At 40.2% G+C, this 26,634-nt stretch overlaps 1 protein-coding gene and 1 pseudogene across 1 annotated transcript in view; one reads left to right on the top strand and one right to left on the bottom strand.

The window, feature by feature from the left end:
* Positions 1-26,634, bottom strand: part of GAD2 (glutamate decarboxylase 2) — a 79,008-nt gene that overhangs the window by 17,695 nt on the left and 34,679 nt on the right. Inside the window, exons 9-13 of the mRNA XM_090266626.1 lie at positions 17,826-17,880; positions 16,313-16,429; positions 13,929-13,993; positions 7,928-8,006; positions 5,156-5,305 (exon numbers count right to left, since the gene is read on the bottom strand). Coding sequence (XP_090122752.1) covers positions 5,156-5,305; positions 7,928-8,006; positions 13,929-13,993; positions 16,313-16,429; positions 17,826-17,880 — 466 coding nt within the window. The remainder of the gene's footprint in view (positions 1-5,155; positions 5,306-7,927; positions 8,007-13,928; positions 13,994-16,312; positions 16,430-17,825; positions 17,881-26,634) is intronic.
* On the top strand, positions 22,465-24,303 carry LOC150019730 (fidgetin-like protein 1; annotated as a pseudogene).

The following is a 26,634-nucleotide window of genomic DNA, read 5'->3' as shown; positions in this document are numbered from 1 at the left end:
AACTGGAACTGTTTAAATGACATCAGGCCACACTAGGGAATTCTTAAAATGGCTTTCCTTCAGTGTTTGTGGCATGCTAATGGAAAGCTTTGAAAAACAGCTAAGGCTCATTTCAGGAGCTCTCAGACCTGGCCTACCAGTGACTAATCTAACATGGAAACTAGAGCGAGCAATTGTCGTGGAGACAGATGAGCTCACTTTCCTGGTTACACACAGCCTGGTTATCCCAGCAAAAAGAGGGATCCAGCACAGCCAGTGACATTCAATATCTGATGCATATGTTAGAACAAGCTGCATTTAAAAAATCTCATGGGCTTAATCTCTTTCTTTGGAGACTGCTGCCCAAGCTGATTACTGTAAGGAGGCCGACTGGTTCCTGAGGAGCCCAACGAAGAACTGAGCTGATGCCCAAATGCTCATGCCAGCACCCACACCACGTGCTCCATGAGGAAGTGGATGCCAAAGAAATTAGGATTGGTTTGGACTGACCTGGAAGTTTGGGTCTACTTGTGATAGACCCTTGGTAGAAGGGAGAGAGGTTAATTGTTCTCCAAACTAGATCCTTTGGCTCAGTCTAGAGCTGAATTTAAACTTGCACATACCTGATCCAGGATAGGGCCAGGACCAGTATGACTCTGACCCGGTCCAGTGTATGTATGACCTTGGCTGGTCTCTGTGGTCACATTGGAATAACAGTGCCTGTGTGGTTTCCCACACAGAGACACAGTAAGGTGAAATGAATGTTTGGAAAATGAGTCTGATTGTATTGCAAAGAGAGTGGGATTGCCACAGGCAAGAGTGGGAGTCCTCTGGCCTTCACTATGGAAAATGAGTTTGATTGTATTGCAAAGAGAATGGGATTGCCACAGGCAAGAGTGGGAGTCCTCTGGCCTTCACTAGTCCAGGACTTCAGTGTGCAGATGAGCAGGAGGAGTCTGACTACCCCTTTAGTTGATGGCTAAACAGGTAGAAGGGGAGAGACAGAGGACTAGGGTACCTGGAGCCCTTCCTTTCATGGTGGATATTTATGGAAATAAGCTCTATATTTTATTTCAACGTTTTGAACCCTTATTTAGGACATTGTCTAAAAATCATTTATTCATCAAACTCTTGTTGAGTAGCTATCATAGGCCACACAGCTCATATTGTGAGAATGACTAAGGCACATAAAACCTTGTCAGGCATCCCATCTTTGTCACTCGAGTCACTGAAGGATGCTGAAGACTCAGATGGGTGTTCCCAAGTGAAAGGCTGAATCTCAGCCTCAGGGTTATGTCGAGGGCACTTCAGGAGAGAGATGGTTTGATTTTCTCCCTCACTGCCCACACTTAGGATTGGTTTAGACTGACCTGTCTGAAACATATCCTCCACAAGGGCACAGATTTATGTTCCTTTGGCTCATTGTTGTATCACTCACACCAGCAATGCTGAGCACATACTAGGTGCTCAATGTATATTTTTTGAATAAATGGATGACTGAATGGCAGTGCAACTATTAATGCCTGGGGCAGTGTTTTTACAAAGTACATTCTGAACAACTATCTGTATCAGAACCAGAATAATTGTGTTAAAAATGTAGATCCTCGAGCCCAACCCAGGCTCCTAAATGAGCATTTCAGGAAGATGAACATGGTTTGTGTTATCTTCTTCAGCGATCTCATGGTCTCCCATTGTTCAGCCATGGCCTTGGTGTTGTCTGGGGCCTGACATCTGAGTGCTGCTCATGGTTCTATGCTTCTTAACACCCTCCTCTAATGCTCTTGGGCCCCGGAGCTGCTGCTTCTGAAATAATGACTGAATCTTCCGCTGCTACCTCCATTTTTACTGCTCCATAATTACTTTTCTGTCACCTAGACTTTTCACGAGGCTCAGAATATTATGCACTTTAGCCCCTGCTAAATCTTCTTCTGGGAATAAATATTCTATTATTCTACCTATCATGTTCAAGACCCATCTTGAAGGTCATCTCTTGATAAATCATTCTTGACTCTCAAACTAGGAAAAACCTCTCTATCCTTTAACTTTTCAAGCCATGTCTGTATTTCTTTTGTGACCATTAATAGCCTGTCTCACATGAGGATTATCTGTACATTTATCTTATCCTGTCTGGGAAATTGTAGCTCCTTATCCCATTCGAACCAGGTACAATAATAACTGTTCAATATCAACTTATTAAAATAATTTAAAGAGAGGGTGAACATTCAATCACTGAGCAGAATATGCTATTAGCCATCAATGTCCCCTTAACAGTTTTCTCCTGTTGTTTTATTTTATTATTTTGTCCCTAGCCATTTTCCAGTCCCTCTATTATCTCTGTTTAAATTAGGGAGCCCAATCACAGAAAACTAAAAGGAAAGATACAAACACAGAGATTTACTGTGAAAATTTGTTAGTTATATATTAAGCCTTCTCTGCAAGCCTAAAAAAAGGGAATGACTTTCAAATTTTTTCTACCACCAAGTTTTTACCACTGAAGAAAAATTTGTTAAGATAGAAAATAATCATTAAGTGCTGGTAAAATGCAGACAAAAATGAAAGTTCTACTCAATAAAAACAGAGTTGAGGGCAGGCACAGTGCCTTTACTAATGATAGGATTATATAACAGCATGAGTCTAGAACGCCTCCCAACATCCTATATCAGGAGGCTCATTTTTTTTTGTGATAAATTTGCTCTGATCAAGTTATCTTGCACTTAATATGAGGGGTGTCATCAGTGCAGTTAGCTCCATTAGTCATTAATAGATTAAGGAATAGTAATTTATACTCAGGGTACTATCTTTCATGTGGTTTGTCTTAGGAGAACATGTGGATTCACTTGAACATTGCACTCTCCAGGCATGTCTGATAACAGAGGATTTACTAATTATTGACTTTTCAGATTGTTTCCTTGTTCCTGAGAGCAAGAAGACATGTGAAATAGAACATCATGGCTCACCCTTTCACAGTTCTTCTTGGGAGAAATGACCGCTCTTTCCCTGGTGGGTGTTACTAGCAGCTTTTGATGTGAGAAGGTAATTATTCTCACCTCTGATCCAGAGTGTAGGACTAAACTTATTACTTTAATAATTATTATCATTTCATTTTTCAAAAACAATGCACCTTTAAGTTGAAAGCCAAATGGGAGTTTTTACTGTTTAGATGTCTAGATACTTAAGGTTTTACACAAGGAATGAAGAGAGTATGTGTCCATGAGCTATGTAGCTGTTGTGACTGTTTTGTTTTCTCTGTTTATCCCCACTCCTGCTGCCTTCATCTCAGCACTTTAGAAACTAGAACCTTTGCCTTTATTTCAAGCTTCATTTGTTCCTGCTGTTTAATTCACACCTGCTGTCTTCCACGTTATTTCTCTAAGAACCAAGCAGCTACACCATGCTGGCGAGTAGGCTTCAGATGGAAAAGGAGCAGCAGGAACTGATGAACCACGAGAGAAACATTTTTTGTAAACATGGCTAATGATCATCACCTTAATAAAAACACCCCAGGAAAAGGAGACAAAAAGGACAACTGGACAACATTTAGAGATCAAACTTTCTTCAACGTACTAGCTGATATTTTGTAATTCCCACCAATTGACGAAATGAAAAGCCCACTCCTTTTAAATAGCTTGAGAGTAATAATTCATATTCTTGATTCATTTACTTTTCTCCAATGAAAATATCATTTCCAACTGAATGAGTTTGATCTTGAGTGATGAGGATCACTCAAGGTGTGTGTCCTTGTCATGCTTTCCACTTTCAAAACAGGAAGAGGACCTCTGCCCAGTTCAAGGGATGGGAGCTCACCCATATATAACCTTTATAGAGCAACAACTTACCTGGGGCCTCACGCCAAGTAGCGGCCCAATACTTAGCAACACTTAGGGAAAATTCAGCTAGTGTAAATAGTATTATGGATGTTTGCCTAGAGAATACGAAGTCTAGCCATCCCTGGAGACCACTTGAGAATTATTTCTGTATAAAACTTCTTTCCATTTAACCTGTATTTTATCCAGGATGGCTTTAAAAAAGAGCCCATAAAATCATTGTGGACTATATTATTTGACTCTCAAGTCCCCATTCTTTCTTATTAGCCAATCTCCTCTCTAAACTTCTTAAGGCAATTAATTTACTTTGAAAAAGTTTATTAACAACAGCACATGGAATGCATGGTTGTGGTTATGGTTCATGACTCTTTACACAAACCCAAGGAATAACCAATGCTGTGGTCTCATCCTGGCACATCCCACAACCAGGTGATCTGCCTCTTCCAATGGGATTAAATCTGTCACGTGTTTGTGTCATCTACTTAAAAAGCTTAAAGCCACATTTGTGGGCTCTCTCCTACACATATAGGACAGGCATCCTTCAAATTCCTCCCTTTCCCTTTTCCTTTGTCATGTTTTCCTCTTTTAGCAGTTGGGTTTTCCTAGCATGTCAACTGACTGGTCATTGCCTCCTGTGGGAGATAAGTGAAACCAGGTGGGAAGCCACCAATTTGTTCACATTTAAGTTCGGAGCCTGGTCAAGATAAAAAATAAAATCTTCAGCCTTTCCAACCCACTTATACTTAAACATCACGTATGCTCCTGGAAGGCTACAATTAGGTCTAGCCAGCACTGCACACCATTAGTTACAGAATTTGTGTCTCAGAGATGGGAGTGATCATCACAGTGCAATTCCAAGGTCAGTAGAGAAACTGTACAAAGGGACTTTGCACTAGGTACCTCTGGAGTTTTTAATAACTAGAGGTTATCCCCTTTGAAATGTCAAAAATAAGCTATCATGATTGGTTTTTTTACTTTTCCTTTTTTGTTCTCCAAACGTATGCTTTTAGATTGCATTAATCTGCCCAGTGATCATTGAGTGGGTAAATAGGAAGAGTTGGGAGACAAAAACAACAAAACACTTCTTAAATACCAAATGTTCTGCCATACAAAGCAACATGGATGTGTTTTCTAGATGACTGGACATTCAGAGCAAGTTGGCTTAAAAGAAAACAATACAATGGGTTTTATTATATTCTTGCCCATGGTAGAATGCTGATACGTAGGTATAGGATTAAAGAAACTTAACTTGGGTTAGTAATTTGGAAATCAATTATTGACATGTCATACGAAGGCTCACCAGATATAGTTTGTGTTTTTAGTCAACATTCAGTTGATCTACACATGCTCACCTTTGCTCTCCACATTAGCCATAACTTAAAGACGTCCACATGGCGTCCACACTGCAAGGCCTTGTCTCCAGTGTCATAGGACAGGTCGTAGTGTTTATCTTGCTGGAAGAGGTAGGAGGCGTGCATCTGGTTGCAACTCTGCATCAATCCCTAAAAGAGAAGAGAAAACTTAGGAACCGTATTGACTTTCTCAGGTGTTCTATTAGATTTACATTGAGAAGGAAGTTATTAAGAAAAAATAAAAGAGACATTGAATATGCTAGAGAAAGAAAACAGTACTTTATCATTTAGCTGTTAAGGTTGAGTTCTCTTTGGAAATCATAGCTTTTAAGATGGTTCATTGCTATCATTTTTATATGCTGAAATCTAAAATAATAAAAATATTGCTACTTTGAGACATCTTAAATAACCAATATTTCATATGTCATGTCCCTCTCTTGAGTGATGAGAGTGTCTATACTGCATTTTTACACTCAGTTTGCTTATGGAGGTGGCAATGGACCGTGTCATTGTTGATGACCACTAATGTTTCACAAGCTCACCATGGAAATGGGCAGCAAAGTGATTGAACTTGTCCAAAGGACAGTAAATGAATCATGCTCTCTGACTAAAACAGCACTGTCAGTCTCCTTATTAGAAACCCTACCACATGGCAATTTGTCACGAACAAAAGGAATTCTTTGGCTCTTGCATTACCTATAGCATAATTGTGATTTTATAGAGGCTTTGGCTTTTTTTTTTTCCCCTTGTGACTCATGACCAGAGAAGAAAAGACTAAAATGTGATCATTTGGTTGAAGTTAGCAGTGAGAACTCTTTAAAAAAAATTACTCAAACTAAAAGAAAATACAATGCAGCTAAGATTTTAACTAGGGCTTGGCCTTGTAGTTAAGGCTTCACAGTGGAATTCATTGTTATTTTCTGAGACTAAAGGACATTACACAATCTAATTGAAATAGGGCAGTATAAAGACATAGAATTTGGAACAGAAAATTCACTTGATCAATAAAGTTGAAAATTGCTGCAGGTGCTTCTATTTTGTTTCATGGTCACAGAAAAATGGTACCAGCCTTCCCCTGCCCAGCAAACTCCCAAATAGGTGCCCTCAATCCTAAGGGAGCCACCCCAGCTTGTGGAAGTGGACGGATCAGACCAACTTCTACCGGGAGAGGAAAGGCTACTCAAAGCATGTGATCTCTAAAAGGTAGGATAACACCAGTCTCATTGTGCAAAAGGGTAACTAAAAGAGATTTTTTTTACACAGAGGGATTTGGTAAGATAATATCCTTGTTCTGGGCCATTAAAAAGTTATAAACTTATGTCCCCAAACCATGTTAAATATATACATGGATAAGCACTGTGCTATAAAATAGTTGCTGCAAAAGAGATTCCTACTGTCAAATAAATGTAGGAAATTCTATATCATAAATCCCTTCTTTTCAGACATTTGTAATATATGTCAGCATATTAAAACCTCTGATATACCCAGAAATAATTAAACTCATTTTAAGTCTTTAACTCAATGTATCACAAGCTTTTCTAAAACAGAATTTTCTTACCAAAGAATACTTAATACAAGACATAGAATAGGTAGTATAAGATATAGAATTCCAGAGGGATTCTGGAACTATTAATCCATTCCTTCCCAATAAGTAAATCCTTTTTATCCTCTTACTAATAAGTGATTGTGCAATTGTCATTCAATCACCTCCCCTGATGAGGAATTTATTTCTACATAAAGCATTCATTACTTTTTGGGTAGCTTAATTTTTAGAAAAGCATTCATTTTATTGACCCCAACTGAGACCTAAAGTTATGGTGTATTCTAATTTTGCTTCCAAATCTGTACCACCCAGTGTTACTAACCTAGTTCCCTAAAGCCTCAAGAAAAAAAAAAAAAAGTAATCTCTTCCACTTGAGAGTCATTTAAACTGTAAAGGCTGCTATCCTTTCAACTCACCCTCCCTCTTTTCCTCCCTCCCTCCCTCCCTCCCTCCCTTTCTTCCTCGATTAAACATCCTTAGTTCTTTCAACCCCCTTTGTTTCTTTCTTTTTTTAAAATAACTTTATCTTTTTATTTACTTATTTATTTATTTATTTTAGAGAGACTGGAAAGGAGAAAGAGAGGGAGAGAAACATCAATGTGTGGTTGCCTCTCATGCACCCCCAACTGGGGACCCGGCATGCAACCTAGGAATGGGCCCTGACTGGGAATCAAATCAGTGACATTTGGTTTGCAGGTCAACGCTCAACCCACTGAGCCACAGCAGCCAGGGCTATCAAGCCCCTTTCTTACATGTTTACCAAGTGTTCTCCACTGTTCAAGCTCTAGCTCGATGGGGTCCCATATACTATTTGGCATCGACACGAGCAAACCACACCAGGCATAGTTTAACCAGGTGATATGGAGGAATACCACCTTCCTCATCCTGAAACTCTCCTCTTTCATCCCATTAATGGTTTGTTCATAATAATTCTCTCTTGACCCATTGTTGACCCCACAGATTACAACCTAATGTCCCATGCTTTTTCATAAGTAGAACAATTTAGTTATGTGTGAAACATGACTATCTTGTCTAGTCAAATTGTAACTAGAATATATTAGGACATAAAATCAGGATCTTATCATTATCCTCATCAGCAATTTCCCCTTTCTTGATGTAGCTCACTGTTCCAGCCTGTAAAACCATCCTGTATTCTGATTCTGTCACTATACACATTTACTCTATCAAACCCCACAGATGGACTGGGCCACCAGTCAGGAAGGACGTACCTCTTCCCGAACCAGGAGAGCAGAACACTGCAAAGGGACGCCCATCATCTTGTGTGGATTCCATGTCACAGAGTTGGCCCTAAGGGAAACAAATCATGTAAGAGGTGGCATCCATGACAAGTCAGACTACTCAAGCCCTGTACATGGGCAACAGAGCTTCAGGGTTCTTGGCATTGTTTTTCAGACTCCAGGAAGACACTAAATTTGCAGAACTGCAAGTGATCTATAAACTTGTTCTTTTCCATGGAGGCATGCATTTGGCTTCCAAGGTAGTCTGAGAGCCCTTTCTTATGACCAGGATCAGCTAGTCTAGGGTCTTGACCTTGGCCACCAAGGAGCAGAGTGCCAGGCAAGCGAAGGAGTTGCCCTCTTATGTCTTTACTGTTCCTGTTTCTGACACAGCAGTGGCCTGGAGCTCAGAGCCATGCATCATTCCACAGCTTAATTTTGTTCTTTTTCCAACCCAGTTTCTTCTTCTTCTGATTACCAAACTTCTCAAATGTGTAATTTCATAGTAGCTTTTAGCTTGTCCCCTGCTTCTGTTTCTTCTCACGTTCAGAGTTATCCTTCTAGACTGCAGGTGAGACACACTATGGCTCCAACAGCAGTTTTCAGTCCATTTGGTTTCAATCAGTGAACAAATACAATGTTCTTGCATCATTATTACTGATTCTTAGATCAGGAGTTTATGCTATCTGAAAGGTCTAAACCATAGTTCTGATTCAGATTCCTTTAATAATAATAATTGCTATTATTATTATTATTATTACTACTACTATTATTATTATTTTAACCTAGATACAGCAATCATGTCTTAACTGACTATTGGTTTCCATTTCCTCCTCCACCCAGCTCCATCCACAGTTTTCTCCTAGCTCTGTTTATGGCCCTCTCCTCTTTCTAAATTGTTGAAACTTCCTTTTGCCTCCAGCCTAAAGTCAAACTACAGGGTACGGCAGGTGAGCCCCAGGCAATGTGTTTGGTCTTCACTTTCTTGTGTCTATTTCCATCACACCAGGCTATTTTTGTTCTCATAAAATTCTATGCTCATGCTCCTAGGTATCTTAATGAGATTTCCTCTTCCTAGATGTCACTTACCTTTGCCTCACTTGGATAAATCTTACTTATTCTTTAAGGCTCAGATCAAGACTTAACTCTGCAGCTTTCTTGGACATTATTCAACTTCTCTTCCTCACTGTGGCCATACTGCTCTGACCCCATCCTCCTCCAGTTCCCAGAAAAAGCAGCTGTTCCTCCATGAGCCCCTACTGCTCACTTTACATGCTTCTCAGGCAGGTGAGTGCCTGTGCACATCTCCTGAGAAATTGAATGTGACCTTGGTATAAACAGACTCACAGGAGGGGGAAATAGTAGTACCATCCATGATAGCTGCTGTGGATTGTGGTCCCTCTGGCCGAACAACAGACTTGTAATCACCCTGCTCCCAGCATTGAGGTATAAAAACCTTGAGGAGGAAATGAGAAGCTGGGAAAGATTTCATTCGTTCATCTCTTTGATGAATGGCAGGCTCAGCAAGAACTTACTGGCCTGGAATCTTATCTGAATCAGTGAATAGTCCAGCTCTTCCTCTGCACTGGAATTGAGGCAAGCATAGGCAGTTCATGGCCAGACAGATTCTACCCCTGGAAAGAGGACTAAATGATTTCATGACCAGAATCAAGAGACCAGGGCTCTAAGCAGTAGGTAATAATGGTGAAGGGAGGCAAGCTTGGGAGCCAGACAGTCTGTGTTTGCACCCCTGTTCTATCATGTCCTAGCTGTGTGATCTTGAGCAAGTTATTACTCTCTGTGTTCAGATTTCCTTGTCTGTCAGTAGAATAATAGTAAATGGTTTGGGCAAAGTGCTTATAATTGTGTCTGACATACCATAAGGTTGGCTTTCGCTATTGATTTCGACTATCATTTACAAGCTTTGTGATACTGGATACAGACTGTAGAATATTCTAAAATATTCTACAACAGTACACCTAATCCTGATGCTCAGCTGTGTCAGTAATGACTCCTAATGGAGACGAAAACAGCTGTTCTCCATTTCTCTGACTTGGAAGGTGTTTATTTCTGTGCAGTGGCCAATGCATCTTTTTAAACTAGGAAGTGCCCAGGTGCACAGCTACCTGTCACTGTCCTGCCTCTGTATCAGAGGAGCTGCCTTATAAAGAGGGCAGCAAGCTGCAGAGTGATTCAATGACACAGCCTTCATTTATGGGAGAAATGTGGGCAATTAATAAAAAACAGCCTCAGGTTTATTTCTAAATGTTTTTCCATGGGATCCAGACACATGGTACCTATGATTTTCCACAAATTGGAGAGAACTGAGTTCCCTAGGGCTGTTTTCAGACATAGCCTTGTACCCACATTTGCACCTTAAACTCAGCAGACCCCAAAGAAGTCATTCACTTGTCCCTCCTCATCCTTGCAGACCTTGTCTTTCTCATCTAATCATCTGTGCCTCAGCTCCTTGCACCATCTTCCTCCCATGCACCCAGCTCCCTAAACCTGTGATGTTTTGGTTTCATCGTCTTCATCCCTATCTCCTGGAAGTGTCCCTTGCAGTTGTATTCCCACCTCTTGGGTCCATCTGCTCTTTTCCCTCCATGCCTTCAGCTTCTCTCACTTCCACTGTCTCCTGCACTGGACATTAGCCCAATAGCTCTGGTTAGTCTCTGGCTTCCATCTCCTCTGGAATCCAGAGTCATCTTTCCAAAGTACAGGTGAGACAATATGACTCCTCTCTTCAAACCTCCACTATGGCTGCTAGAGCAGGGATTTTCCAGCTTTTCCCCCCAACCCAACAAATATAATGCTCTCCATGCACAATAACTGGCTTTCACGGCAGTGATTCTCAGCACAGGGCTGAGCCTGATATGGCTCTGTGGGCAAGCCCTCTCCTGGGATGCACTAGGCAGGACCTGTGGACACTCCACCAGCTTCCTAAGTGCTGCCATGACCTCATCTCAGTCTCTAAAAAAACTAATTTGAACTTTCTCCAAGGACACTTTCAAACCTGCATGTGCCTGCTCGTCACCCTGATGTCCTTCTTCCACTTCTGCTTGATAAAGCTTCAATCCCCACCCTGTTTAGGAGGAATCATTTCCCCCTCAGTGCCCTCCAAACAGCTTGCTTGTCTGTCTCTTGGGCCTTTACTTTCTGCCTTACATTTTAATCCATTGTTGACTGCCATTCTTCCTTGTTAAATTCTCAGACCCTTGAAGATAAGCTTCCTATCATATTTGCCTTTGCCCTCACCAAGCCTATTGCTGAGGCCTGCAGATGGCACAGGTTCTGCAGCTACTGACTCAGAATGTGGAACTCCTGGCTCTCAAAGCCGGAGTGAGAGGAAGATGCTGATTACTACAGGTGAGCAGCAGCGTGCTGCAGGAGGGTTAAAGAAGTCAGTTCACAGTGCACCAAGACAGACTTTGGAGCATCAAGGCTCTCGACACGCCCTCTCAGTGACCCGTCCACAGATATTCAGACAGCGCTAGTGAGGAAGAAAGTTGCTTTCTGTGAGGACAATGGAATCTAGTCAGGCTCCATCACCCCGGATGCCTAGGTATGGGCTGCTTAGAGATAACAATTAGATTCACATGCACAGCGCACTACCAGTTATATAAGCATTGATGTCATATTTTGGCTAGTAGCCGGCTTTGTCTATGCCTAATGTAAAAAGAGGTGGGATCCCCATGGGAGGGTTTGTGTTCAGGCAGCGGGCAGGGAGCAAAAGAAGGAGCAGCACCCAGCACTGCACGAGCAAACGACGGGGGTGCACACATGAATACTGTACTGTCTGCAATAAAGGAACTGTCAGAGACTCCAACCTTGCCTCGCATATTCTTCCGATTGCCGGACAAAGAGAAAAGCAACGGGTTCCACCACACTTTCTGAGAAGTGGGTTGGTTCTCAAAAGTGATGCCCAGCAGGGCTCTGGGAGCTTGTGCTATTTTGTTATGAGGACAGCATTCTGGGATCCCTGTGACTACTGGGGAAACTCTGAATTTGGGAACAAAAATCAACTATGGATGTCCTCCACTGTAGTGTGAGTCCTAATGCTTGGGAAGACATAATACCCCAAGTGAGGCCAATTTCTCTCCTAAATTCGTGCTCATGTATGTTATACCCAGGGGTTTCCATGGGCTCTACAACCTCATTCACCAAAGAAAGTGTGCCTTTTGCTGATAAATTAGCAAGATGGATATTCTCAGGTAAATGAATGGCCAAGGGGATTCTGCTCAAAGCAGAACACTATCAGCCTCTCATTTTAGGACTCCATATCTGGCTGTTCCATTTAGTAGTTAGTTACAATACAGTTCCAAGAATTGTGGCAATTATAGAGGACTCTATGTTCCATGCTGAGTGTTCTAAGCTTTGCTCTTAAATAACAGTCTTTACTACAAAGGTGTGTGGGTGTGTATTCCTCCAAGGCTCAGGGGAGGTAAGTTAACAGCTTTCAAGTAATTGTCAGCATAGGGTGGTGCGTGACTGTCAGCACTTGGAGTCCCAGGCAGCATAAGGGTAGAATAACAAATGCTCACTTCTTGTGCCAGTTAAAAAGAAACTCAAAGAGGAGAAGATACTGTGCACCAGACACCTCTGTTGAAAGCACATAAATTTATTTCTTGTCCATCTAAACAGGCACCTTCTAAGTTGTTCACTTTTGTTCATCGTCTCTCTGTTTAGTTCATTGCCTCCTTAAGCTTCAGGTGTCATGTGGGTCTTCATGGCAAAAGGAATTGGGTCTCTGAGAAGCCCTGAAGGACCAGAAGCAGAGACTAGAACTGGCTCAGTGTGGGAAGGGGACAGGACTATCCATCCACTCCCACTGCACAGAGCAAAGGCAGCTGACTCAGCAACAGCAATCAGCTGGCAGGGGCCTCAGCTGGTCTATCTTGTGTCTTCTAGCCTTCTTTTTACTAGTTAGGCAGGGTGCCCCTGCCCTGCCTCAGTAACCCCACCCCCTCTTCCCACACTCAGAATCTCTGGGTGTGAGTGGGCCTGGGTGTCATACAGCACACCCTGTGTATTCTTTCTGGTCTGGCTGCTATGCATGACTTGTGCTGACAGATGCCCCCAAGTTCTATCAGCCTCTCTCCCCATCCTGGAACAGAAACTGTGCCAAGCTGTCCAGGGACAGAGCCAGTGGGAAGCTTTTCCTGGGCAGCAGCTGGCTCCTTGGCAGGGCATGCTGGGAATCTGGCAGCCTCACAGGAATTAGGGCCTTCTAAGTGGCCTGGAGTGTCATGTTAGAGCTCACAACCACAGTTGACCTGCCATGTCATGATGGGAGAACAGGGAACTCTGAGCTCCCTCTGCACATGGTCCAAAGCCCAAGGCTGGTGTTACATTCTGTAATTTTTTTTTCTTTTGGATATGAATGTGCTTTACACTAATAAAATATTATCTCTTCTGTGTTTCAAAGCTTTTTTCAATGATTTACTGCTTAGTTTCTGAATAAAGGGTGCTTTGCAGCATTAGAGTTATATCAGAAAAAAATTGCTGTGGGAATACAGGTATGTTCCACTTTAAGTAAACTGACCACATTAAACCCAAACCCAGCATAAATTTCAAAGTGCTTATTTTCTTTGCTAAATTATTCACTGGTATCTTTTAAGCAAGGGATATTATCCTTCATAAAACCCAAATGTATAGATCTCCCTAAAAAACTATGAACTGCCTGCAGTTTTAAACAATTTTGGCGTGTGGTACAGAGATCCCAGGAAGGTCATTCTTGATTTCTCTGGTGAACCATGGGCCCCAGTTAAGAATCTTTGTGTTTGAGACATATTACCCTTGGATCATTTGATACAGGCTTTGATTTCTTTTTGATCATGACATACAACATTCATACATATATGACACACAAGGAAAGGGACATGAGCACTGCACAGAATGGGCTCACCTGAATACTAAAGTTCTTGAAAATTGGGTGTTTTTCACATTTAGCTTTCATACTTTATGTTGGGAACAAGAAAAATGTGTGTACCTCTCCACGCCACTCAGTTTCCACTTGTGTTTCCGGGACACCAGCAATCCCCCACCCCAAGCGGCCTGAAAAAAAAAGATCATAGAAGGAGAAAGGTAGTGGTTTTTCGTTGCCTAGATTTCTACAGTGTGGGGTCTTTCAGAACAGTGAGAGAAAGTCTCCTTGACCCCAGAGGTTGACTACTTTTGTCTAGCACTAGATTTTCAAAGTTTAAATTGGGGGGCTAGTCTAAAGTCTCAGACTCCATCCTGCATTTATACGGTGTCAGGAGCCAGATCGGGGCCATGTTTCCTTAGCCTGCATCAGGAAGAGACAGGCTCTCCCTGCAGCCCATCTTAGTCCTAGTGAAGCTCATCACCACAGAAGGAGAAAAACTCCATTATTTCCACAGTTTAGAGTTGAGGACATGGGCTGGGGACTCTAAACATCTTCCTAGTTGCAAGAGAAACTCTTTTGACAAGTCTGGATGATTTCAGGGGGAGGAAACAGCTTCACAGCCCAATTTGATTGCTGTATAATTTTAGATAAGTTCTCTGTCAAAGAAACAACAGAAAAGCAAGCAGGAAAGATGTGTACTAGTTAATTAGTTGAGCAATTAGAACATGTCCCTTAAAAATTTGTTCTCAAGTTGTAAGATTTGAATTGGTATAATAATCTTTAAGAACAAGATGTCAAGGTGGAGAGTCATTGGAAATGTTAACATTCTTTGTGGGTAAAAATATTCTTGGGATAATGTTAAAAGAAAAGTATAATTACTTTTTTCCCCTTTTGTTGTAATTTCAGCTCTTTTACCCTTTAAAAAATTGCCCAATTTTCAAAATGCATAATATTTAAGATTTTTTCTGGCTTAATTATAGAATGTATAAATATTAAAGAGAGTAAGTGGTAAACTTGATATGTTTCTAAGAACGCTAATATACTTGGTTACTCCCGACTCTACTGGTATTACAAATCCTGGCGGAGAGACCTCAGCATTTGCTGGCTTAGGACACACAGATGTTGCTATTGTTAAAACTGTTGGGGTGATTCTCTTCCTGAATCAGCAGGCAAGGTCTGACAGGCTCCCTGGTTCCAAGACCAGGTCACTGAGGGTACTCGAGTTGTTCAGCCTTTTCTCAGTTTCTTCCTGTGTAAAATGAAGGAGTCTCTGGTACAACTTACATTGTCAATCTGGGAAGGAAAAGAAGGTTGGCAGTTGCTATGCAGACACCTCTGAAATAATAGAAATTTACCTAGCTTAGCCTGTGGACATTTTCTGCTCCTAAAGCACAGGGAATTAATTTGCTCTGAATAGTTATCATAAAGCTGAAATGATCTGAAGCCAGTGCTACTCACTAGCGTTCTTGTACCAGAATGCAAATCAACTTACGGTTCCTTCACTGAGAAAGCTGTGCAATCAGAAATGTCAGCTGTATGTACCAGACACTGTGCTTAGTGTTAATTTGGCTGCAACTCCTTATCTGATCATGGATCATTGATAGTTTGCAGATACCAGCTAAACTTTGAACTGCACTTTGAAAAATACTGGCCTAATTTTAAATCCCTGCAATTTGTCCTAAAAATAGACAGTTTTTCATTGGAAAATATTTTCATGGGCACATCTCCATTAAAAAAAAAAGTTTGTTTGTTTTTAGAGAGAGGGGAAAGGAGAAAGAGAGGGAGAGAAACATCACTGTCTGGTTTGCCTCTCACTCCCGCCGCCAACTGGTGACCTGACGTGCAACCTAGTCGTGTGCCCTGACTGGGAATTGAACCAGCGACACTTGGCTCGCAGGCCGACACTCAATCCACTGAGCCACAGCTGCCAGGGCTTCCATTTTGTTTTTAATGTGACTAAGCCTGGAGTCAAAAGTGTCATGTGTACTTTATCTTCTTAGCTGATCAAGCTAAGAAATTGGAAATTTGGTGGTAGGTATTTCTTAGCAAATTGTCAAACCTGTTTTCCTCTCATATGCAAATACTGGACTTGAGTTGAGGTTTTTACCCTTTGGGTTTTCTATATAAATGCAACTCTTATTTACCCTTTTGATCATTCTTACAGGTAAGTAAACTCAGTATGTGTGTGACTGTGTGTATGTACATAGGATGTTATGGTTCAATGAATTCAGAACTAAGTGCTCAGCTTGGGTACTGGTTAAAGAAATAAGAATATTATTGTTGGGAACATTAAGGAACTATCAGCCTCAGGCTGCTTCCAGTGAATGTTATGTACTATCTGAGTTGTGTGCTATTTTGTCTTTGTAGTCTTTAAAAGCTGAAATATCACCATTTGAAAATAAGCTCCTAAAGTAAAAGAGAGAGAATGAGAAAACCAATTTCATTCCATGAGCCCCAGGTGAAAAATGTGCAAGGACATTTAGTGGCAGGCCCTATGGGATACTTACATCCACATGCATCCAGATCTTATACTTCTTGCAAAGGTCAGCAACAGCTAAGAGGGGATCAAACGCTCCATACACAGTGGTCCCAGCCGTGGCACTCACAAGGAAGGGAACAAATCCCTGTGTAAATGAGAAAGCCCCACATAATGTAAAACAGGGGTTCAAGGGCTCTTTGAAATAACTGATGAAAAAAATGGAAATTCTCCTCCTATCACACACACATGCATTTTGGGAGCCATCAGAAGGGTTAGTGAAACCCAGGAGCCTGGTAGGAACAATATTCACACTCCAGGATCTGAGTTCTCCAGGCCATTCTGTTGACCTACTATTGCCCTATGAGAAGACATTCTAGTCCTCAGAAGAGGCCACACTGGAGCCAGAGGTGAATAAGCTTTTTGATGCCCACACGTCATTTATAGATTCCAGGGAGATTTTCTAGTTCTCCTTTTTTCATAACAGGACCTTTGAACTTAATAAATAAGTAGAAAAGAGAATGAAGAGAAGAAACTCCAGCCCATTACTCCTATTAGGAAAATCCTCAGATAACTTATTTGGAGTCTTAGAGAAGAGGATTTATATAAGCCAAACAATAGCCATGACTTTTATCCATCTTACTAGTTCTCAGTCTGTCTGGCCCTGCCTCAGTGAAATTGACTGGAATAATAAATAGGTGGCTGCTGAAAGAAGGCCTCCGATAAGATGAACGTGTTACTCTACATGATGTAACAAGATGTTACAGAGCCAGTCTGTAGGTGGCAGCAAAGGTTTAACCTGTGATTTACGTTACAGGATGTGGTTCTAGTACAAGAAAAAGGGGACCTCCTGCTGTCCATTTGTTTGAGGGAAAAGGGCATATAAAAATAAGTACTTATTCCCAAGTTCATAATAATCAAATGCACGTGTTATAGCGTTGAACTAGGAACTGTAGATTATATCCAGTAAAAGTTCAAGAGAATTCTAAAATCAAGCTCTCTGGCTTGCAAACCGTCAGGGATATAAGTGACTTTCCAGAGCTTTGTGGGAATCTTTAGCAGGTCTTCAGAACTTATTACTTTTAAAAAGATTTCTAAATTGCTTCTTAAAAATAAGGCCTTTGGAGAGCCAATCAAATCAGCATGTGTCCAGGCAGGAAAAACGGATCCTTTCAAGTAACCTCACAACAGTAGCTCACAGACCGCATTAGCATTCTGATATTTTCCACTTGTGAAAATGATCTTTTGGATGTGTCTGTTTAATTCCAAACCTCATCACAGAGGAAGACAAATGCTTTGGAAACTTACAATATTATTGTGTATGTTATTTATTCAGCAACTTAGATCTTTCCAAAGTGGAGTCTACAACTCAGAGAAATACATAATGACTTGAGGCAAAATTTTATATTCTTATTAAAGCTGGGAGATTGAGGCTGGGGTACTCTTTTCAAAAATAAAACTAAAGTCTGTTCTCCCCTGGATAGGAATACAAATGTGTACCTTTGCTTGTTAGGGGCAGCTTAGAGCCCCCCTCAAAAACTCACTTTTTGTTTGGCTTCAAGGATCCTTCTTTCAAGATCAGATGGGATCATTTTTCCCCTGAAAGGAAAAATAAATATATTATAGATTTGCTCTGAATAATTTACGTTTTTGTCTTGACAAGCAGCCACATGAGGATAAAAGTCCAACCCTAAGCCATTGGTAATAATGGTCAGTTTAAACAACTCCTTGCCTCTTTGCAGAAAGAAATGCATTTCCTTTCCAAATGCTGCAGGACTATAATTTCTGGCAGGTTCTGGGGACTCCTGACCAGAATGCACTGTCAGAGCAGCCGTATGTCCCTCCACTCTGCACAGGGCCTGCTTTTTAGGTCATTTCTAAATTTGTTAAAACAAGGCTGCTTTGGAGCAAGACATTTAACAATGGAGGGAGAGTGCAGAGAAAGATTTGTATTCCAAATCTTCTGATGAATGAACCTGCAGTTTCACATTATAGACAAAATACCAAGATGAGAAAATCCATTCTGAAACATTTGAATGAAATATGAAGCCAAAAAGCTGCCTAATTACAGTCTAACTGCTAAACACATAAAGCAGGCCAAGAACTCATGGGCTCCAATTTCAAACAGATAGATAGACAGGAACTGGAGAAACATCCTTTCATCCCCCCAATGTTTCTTTCCTAAAATAAAAACAGATAGTGTGCTTTGCCTACTATAAAACCTATTGCTATATTAAACTAGATGTGGTTAGATAAGTAATCTTAGTCAAGTTTCTTAATTTTCCTGCACGTATTATTATTATTCCTAGAACACAGCAATAGTAATATTACTTATGGAGTTATGAGGATTAAATAAGTTAATAAATGCAAAATTGTTTTAAAAATGCTTGGCATAGGGGAAGCATTCAATAAATGTTAGCTTTTATTGTTGGGATTGTTATTATGTATCACGACATTTCTGTCTTAAGACATCCGGGAAAAGACAGGCAAAGGGCAGACAGAGCAGGTGCACAGCACTGGGGGCCGTGAAATAGTCTTTACACCAGCAGTGCTCTCCTGAGGTTGCTAAACTGGCTCAACTTTTCACATAAAGTTTCTTTGTCTAGATATTTTGTTGTTGTTGTTGTTTGTTTTTGTTTTTCTTTTTTAAAGGCAATTTGAAAGAATAAATTATGAGGAGGAGGTTGTAACAATAAATGGGGGGGGGGGAATGCCACTAGCATTTAGTGAGCAGCAAGCAGGTTATTCGTATTTGTCACTAGCTCAACAGTCCACCGTGGCTGTCCCTGTGATTCTAGATACAGAGCAAGTGTTGGGCTGCTTCATTATATCTCCCAGTGTGGTCTTGCCAACATTTTTGCATGTTGAAATGTTATTAAGTACTTTGCTAACATTTCTCCATTTAAAAACATAATTTGGGCATTATGTAGTGAGTAGGTAAGTTATATTTTCTACAAATTTCATTTCAAGCTAACAGAAGAGGAGTTACAGAAGAGTTGACTATAATAAAGCAGACATTAAGCCCAAAGTCACTGAGAACCACTGATTTATGTGAAGCTGTCTTAACTGCCAAAGAAAGGCAGTTAAAAGGCAATTACCTGGCAAAAGTTAGCAGTGATTAGTTAGTGAGGGTGGTAGGGAACAAAGGGCATTAAATATTTAATTCAGAGCAGCCCACCTTTGGGGAACTTCTGTGTGATGGGGACAGAAGGAGGGACAGAGGAAATGCAAAGACAAGGTGGTGGGGAGGGCATCTCACTCTACATTTCTCTCTTTCCTTCACAGCTTGGCCTGGGAGCAACCCTCAAAGTAGTGATTTTCACGTCTCTTAGAGCAGGCTATGCTAAAACACCTTGTCCCAGTGCCACTATACAAAAAATGTTCACATTTCAGAGGAAATTCAGATATTTATCTTTTATATAAAGTTCTAAGCACATTAAAATCACTCTAGTACTTTTGTAGTATATGGAAATTGAGAGACAGAATTCCTAGAAATTGTTTGCAAATCCCAAATTTTACCTAGTCTATGAAAACTAGTCACCTCTGCCTTGGAGAGTTTGAGGTGGACTAGCCTGATAATCCCTATCTGCTCAGCTAATCACATCTGGATATTTTGTTAAAGTGTCACAGATTAGGGAATGTTAGAATTGAAAGGAGCTCAAGACCGGATTCTAGTTTAATCACCTCATATTTTAAATGAGAAAACAGACCAAGAGAGGTGAAGTAACTAACTACCCAAGATCAAAAGCTGGTGAAAGGCTGGTTGTAACTAGACATAAAATGGCAAGCTTCCAGCACCAACTCAAAGGGCCAATCATATAGGAAACCTATTTGTAATGATTGGAGTCTTTTAGGTTAACATAAATCCTTTAAGATAACATCTGGCTTTCACAAATAGAGGTGTCATTCAAGCTTTCCAGGAAGGCAGTAACAAACATCTAGTCAGTTCCATTTGGATATCAGTGAGCTGTGGGGCAGCAGGAAGGGGCACGCTTGTCAAACACAATACTGCCCCCTTATCTATGGGGGATACATTTCAAGACCCCCAGTGGATAGTACAAACCCTATATATACTATGTTTTGTTTCTATACATGCATATCTATGGGACAGTTTAATTTATAAATTAGGCACCATAAGAGATAAGCAAGTAATAATAAAATAAAACAATTAAGCAATATACTGTAAATAAAAGTTAAGTATATGTGGTCTCTGTCTCTCCGAAAACATCTTATTTTTCTGTATTCACTTTTTCACTTAAAGGAAGGACTTCCTGGCTTTTCTTTGGCATCTGACTTGTCAACATTACCACTTTTACGCTTTGGGGCCATTATTAGGTAAAATAAGGGAGACTTGAACATCAAGTCACCCTGCAGTACTGTGACAATCAATCTGATAACCAAGACAGCTACTAAGTGACTAATGAGTAGGAAGCACCTACAGCATGAAGACCCTGATCAAAGGGATAATTTATGTTTCAGGTGGGATGGAGCAGGACAGAGTGGGATTTCATCATGCTTCTCAGAACAGCACACAATTTAAAACTTATGAATAACTTCTGGAATTTCCCATTTAATATTTTGAACCATGGTTGACTGTGGAAAGTGAAACTGTGGCTAAGAGGGACCACTGTAATCAAGCTCATATGTTTGCTTCTTGCAGAGTGGAAAGTGGCGGGCATGGTTCTCAACAGGACCAGCTCCGGTCTCTCTGAGGCACTCTGCCTGCCATGCCCATATTTGCTTTGTCCACTAAGGAACTCAGAGCCTGGCACACTGCAGGTGGCAGATCAACGCTCCTTGGAGGTCTGTGACTAGAAGGAAAAAATTTAACCCAAGGATGATATTAATATGTTTACTTTACCGTTACTCTCTAACCAGATGGCAAGTGTGGGGGCCTCAGGAGACAAAACTTTTCACCTTTCCATTTATCTTAGAATTTGCTAAATTACTTTAGAACAATGGTTCTTAAAATTTAGTGTGCATAAAAAACACCTGTGCCTGTCTTTAAAATGCAGATTCTTTGGCTCTGTTCTTAAGGATTTTGATTGAGTAGGTCAGTTATAGGACCTAGGAATTAATTTATCCCATAAGTATTTATTGAGCACTTACTATGTGCTAAACACTGTTAGGCGTGCTGGGGTACCAGAGTAAAACAGTTCAGTTTCTACTCTCAAGGGCTTACATGCCAACAAGGGAGACAAATAATAACAAGTTAATAGACAAACATGCATACAAATTTGCATTTCTAATAAGCACTCAGGGTGATTCTGAAGCGAGTAGGCCTAGCTCTAGAAAATATTGTTTTACAATGAAGTCTTAACCTGGTAGGCATTTAAATAATTGTGTAACATATTAGCCACATACTTTTCATGTTACCAATGGTTTTGAGCCATCATGCCTTAGGGCCACAAGAAGAAGGGGCTCCATATGTGGCATTGTGTGTCCCCTGCCTGCCCATGAGCCATGGGATGAGCACACTGGGCAACAATCAGCAGGCTCTTCTGTTGATTCGTTGCTGTCTGGCTAGTCCTGGCTTTTCCAGAGAAGCATCTCTTGGTGCAGGGCAGCTTTGGATGACAGAGGTTGCATCCTCTATGTCTGTTTTAAAAGTATTTCCATAGCAAAAAGTTGTCTTTAATGTTTACACATCCAGCTTTTAGGCTTACACTTAAGTCATGACCGATGCTTGGAAATGCTGCTCTCTGTAGGCTGTTAGTATTTAAGACAGGACTGCCAGTCAAGTGACACTCTTAAACCAGACTGCTGCTTTGAATATTGCTGTTTTGCATTAAAATTCCTGATTAGCAATAGCCTTTCAAAAGTCACATGATGCTATGGGGTCAGATAACTTCATAAAGTTACCTCTGCAAAATCCCACAATGCTGGCTAGAGCTGCCAACAGGAAAAGTCTTCTCTTTGTGGGAAGGTCAAAACCCATGGATCGCACTCTGTGCAGACTTTGAAACAAGATCCACTGCTGCCTTCCATGGCTCTGAAGGAGAATCCTGCCTCTCTTACCAAAAGGAGAATGTTCCTGAAGAGTGCAACCTCTAGTCAGGCATCTTAATGGTCAGGTACAGGTGCTTGAGTCATCAGTGACCGTGCTCACCATCTCTACGGAACCTGTAGTACTTCTACTAGCCTTTCCTAAGTGAGTAGAGCTTGGCTGTTCACAAAGATCGGATGCAGACTGGTAAAAAGTTCAGAGACTCCCTGTTGACACCTGCTGAGACATCAGTAGTAATCCACAAAGAGGCAGTTGTCTTTGATCCTCCTAAATATCACGTTTCTGGTGGTTTTGAGGAGAGTGATCCATGAACTAACCCAGCTCATGGTACAGATAGGACCCAAGACACCCCAGACAGCAATTCCTTGAAGGGCCCTTAGAGTGCCCGGCCACCTGTTGTGACAAGCACCCTAAACACAGGTTCCACATTCTCAACACCTTTTGGTGAATTAGCCACTGCAAAATTCCACACTACACCATTATTTGTAAATGTCAGAAAAGAAAGTAACAGCTCTTCAAAAGCCAACATAGGACTGAATGTGTTTGTTCTCATTTAGTCAGTCTTGTGTCTTTGGGAAAGGAAAGCTGTTATGGTTCTGGCACCGTTGAAGCACTTTCTGCTGCAATCCTGAACAAGGCTGTTAGTAAAACAGAAGATAATGGCCAAAGAGAGGAAAGCAGCCTGGCAACTTTTGAAACTGCGAAAGAGCCGTGATGGGTAGATCAGCACTCCCCTCGTGCATCAGGTCTTTACATGGTGGTGTAAAAAAGATCTCTGGGAGCCAGTAGATCCTGAGGAATATTTGGAAAGATTGTTTCTCCTCTACCTAAGTAAGATGAGCTGGGGGATCTGAACAGGGGGTGCAGTGTAAGCCTGATGGTGCCAGACCCACAGAACCAGCGCAATCAATTGATAAGTGTCTGAAGAGCTTGAAGCCAAACATGATTGAACTGATTATGAGTAGATTATGGACCATGGGCCCCTCATGAACTGGGACTATGTCATAGGGGTAGAGTCTCCCAAAGCCACAGTAAAGGAGATAGTTGTGTGGCCCATGATGAGGCCAGACATCTTCACTGGTTTATGAGAACCCCAGAAAGGAATTCCGCTTTTTGGTCCTGCTGGGACTAGAAAAACACTGATTGGCAAGTGCATTGCTAGTCAGTCCAGGGCAACCTTTTCAGTATCTCTGCCTCCTCCTTGACCCCTAAGGGGGTAGGCAGGGGAGAAAATGGTCTGTGGGCGTTGTTTGCTGTTGCAAGGTGTTAGCAGCCAACTGTGATATTTGATGATGAAAACGATTCTGTGTTGTTTCAGCAAGGAGATGGTGAGCATGGGTCTTTTAGGAGGATAAAAACTGAATTCCTAGTTCAATTAGAGGGAACAACCACGTCTTCTGAAGACCTTATGCTTATGGTGGGAGCAACCAATTGGTCTCAGGAAATCATGAGGCTGCCTGGGGGAGGTTGGAGAAAAGGCTCTACATTTCCCTCCCAGAAGTCATTCAGGAGACAAATAGTAATTGATCTGATATCCAGGGAGCAGTGCTGCCTCTGTGAGGAGGAAACAAAGCTGGTTGTGCAGCGATCGGAAGGGTTCTCGGCCCTGACGTGACATAGCTGTGCAGAGAGGCTCGCCTTGGTCCCCTTCGCAGTTTACTGACTGCAGATATGGCCACAATGACACCAGATCAAATTCCTCCAGTAGCTTGAATTAATTTTGAAAATGCTTTCATTTCATTTTATTTAATTTTTGGTCTCAAAACCCCTTTATACTTTCTAAATTTAATTTTTATTGTATTTTTTTACATTACCATTTAGTTCCCTTTTACCCCTTTTCCCCCAGCAATCACCACACTGTTGTTCATGTTCACGAGCGCCTTTTCCTTTTTGTTCAATCTCTCCACCCCGACCTCCCCCCCTTCCACTAGCTGTCAACTGGGTGACCCAGTGTGTCTCCAAAGGCTTTAGAGCTTTGTGAAAACTGGAACAAGACATTTGATTGTGGAAAGTAAATAGGAGAGTTAAAATTAAAAGATGGCATCTTTAATGTAGTTTTCCCCATTCTTTAGCATGGGAAACTGGGGATTTATTAATTGTACTTTTAGTGTGTATTCTGAATCCAATACCTAAAATAAAATAGAATAGTGATAGCTAAGATTTTACAGTCGATTAACAGCCTGTGTTAATAGAAACTTGATTTTTCTTCCAGTTATTACCCGATACGTATACCTACTCATACAAAACACCAAGAAAGTTTTTTCTGTTGTTTCTAACAGGTCTTTTTCAAGATGTGTAATGGGATGAATAGCGAGCTCAATTTGAAACTAAATCTCATTTGTATATAAGGATGTATGATTTATATACTTTTTTTTTTTTAAATTGAAGAAAGGGTTTCTTCAGAAGACCACATAATTCTTAGTGCTGGCTAGCATAGTGGTTTCCATTTGAAACAGAGCTTTGCTTTCTGTGGTTTAACACATTTGAGATCTCACCAAAGCTGGAGTGAAAACGCCAATATTTACTTTGTCTGGTTTGTAACATGATAAAGTTTTCTCCCCTTACCAGGACTAATTAATAAAACATGTTCAGAAATAAAGAAAGAAGAAAAAGAGAAATAGATTTTTCCAAAGGATGTAAAAAAGATTTGGTTAAATAGAAAGATACATCATGTTTTTGTTGAGAAAACAATGTGGTAAATTCATACAATTTATCTCTAAAGACAATTCCAACATGATTTTCAGTGGGAGTTGTAGGGAATGGGAACCTGGGGAAATAATTCTAAAGTACAACTAACTGAAAAACAGAAATAAGGATATTCAATTTTTTAAAAGTAGCACACAAACAAAAGAATAAGCAGGGGACAAATTTCTCTCTACCAGAATGTAGAACACATTGTAAAACTGCAGTGTGATTAAAAAGTATGCTAACAAAGACAAATAGGGAAATCAGTGGAACAAAGCTAAAAGACTAGAAACAGACTTAATATGAATTTAGTATATGCATATCAGTGATTAAAGTACTAAAAAATATTTTCCTATGACATTGAGACAAGTGGCAAAAATAAATTTAAAAAATTACAGACCTCTCAAACACCACAGATCAGAATAAATTTCAATTAGATAAACTATTAAAATAATAATATAAAGGTTGTAGGGGAAAAAGATGAATGTTAACATGTACTAAAGAGGAAAGAATACCTTCTATAGAAGGCACTAAAGGTGGGAAATGAATAATTAATGATAGCTCTGACTACCAAAAATGGAACATTTTTATAAATACCACAAATAAAATTAAAAAGCAAATGATATATTTTAGAAAACATTTACAGCACAAAAGAAGGCTTTGTTTATTTCAATTTTAAATAACTGGTAAGCATAAAATGCTTGACTTTGTGAGCATCAATAATAATAATAATAATAATAATAATTAAGGGTTCCATGCACCAAATTTATACAGGTCATTTAAGGTGTTAGTGCCTAGGTTTAGTGAGCACATGGTGAGCAGTAACCCCTGTATACAAAATGTTAGATTCTTTTTTGAAGAGCAACATGCCAGCAAGAATCATAAATCTTAAAACGAGCACAGTCCTGGGCTCAGAAATTCTATTTCTAGGAACTTATCATAGGAAAATAAAAATAATATAACAATATATGCAAATATTTAGCCACAATGATATTTATATTAGCATTTTTAAGTAGCAAAACCTTAAAGTATTTTAAATAACAACAGGAGGTTTGTTAAATTACTTAACAACCAGTAACAATAATAAGTTCTAAACAATATATTATTAAGTGTAATTGAGAATTATATTGGAGAATTTCTAATGACATGAAAGTTTTCCCTAATATTTTAATTATGTAAAAATAATTTCTAATCAGTAAATTTTATGTATTTATGTATATATGAAATTATATGCAGCAAAATATTATAAGAGATTTTGTCTAGATTTTTTTATTATTTTTCTACAATGAATATGTGCTACATCTGAAATAAGAAAAAATAATGTTCTTTTCCTTTTTTTAAAAGAAGGGGTTATCCCTTACCTAACAACATACATAAAAATTAACTCAAAATTAATCAAGACCTAAGTGTAAGAGATATAGCTATAAAACTCTTAGAAGACACACCTGAAATTAATACCAAATAACACTGAATGTAAGCTGCAATTGAAAAAAAATTAAAGAAAGGAAGAAAAATACCTCATAGAAGAAAGCATAGGACCAAAGCTTCATGACACTGGGTTTTGCAATGAATATTTTCATGGATATAGGGCCAAAGGCACAAGCAACAACAACAAAAAATAAATAGACAAATTGAACCTCGTGAAAATTAAAAACCTTTGT

Source organism: Furipterus horrens, unplaced genomic scaffold (genome assembly GCF_987537825.1).
Source record: "Furipterus horrens unplaced genomic scaffold, mFurHor1.1.pri manual_scaffold_2, whole genome shotgun sequence".
Taxonomy (NCBI): domain Eukaryota; kingdom Metazoa; phylum Chordata; class Mammalia; order Chiroptera; family Furipteridae; genus Furipterus; species Furipterus horrens.
Note: the sequence above shows the minus strand (reverse complement) of the source record. Positions and strands in the feature narration are given on the sequence as shown.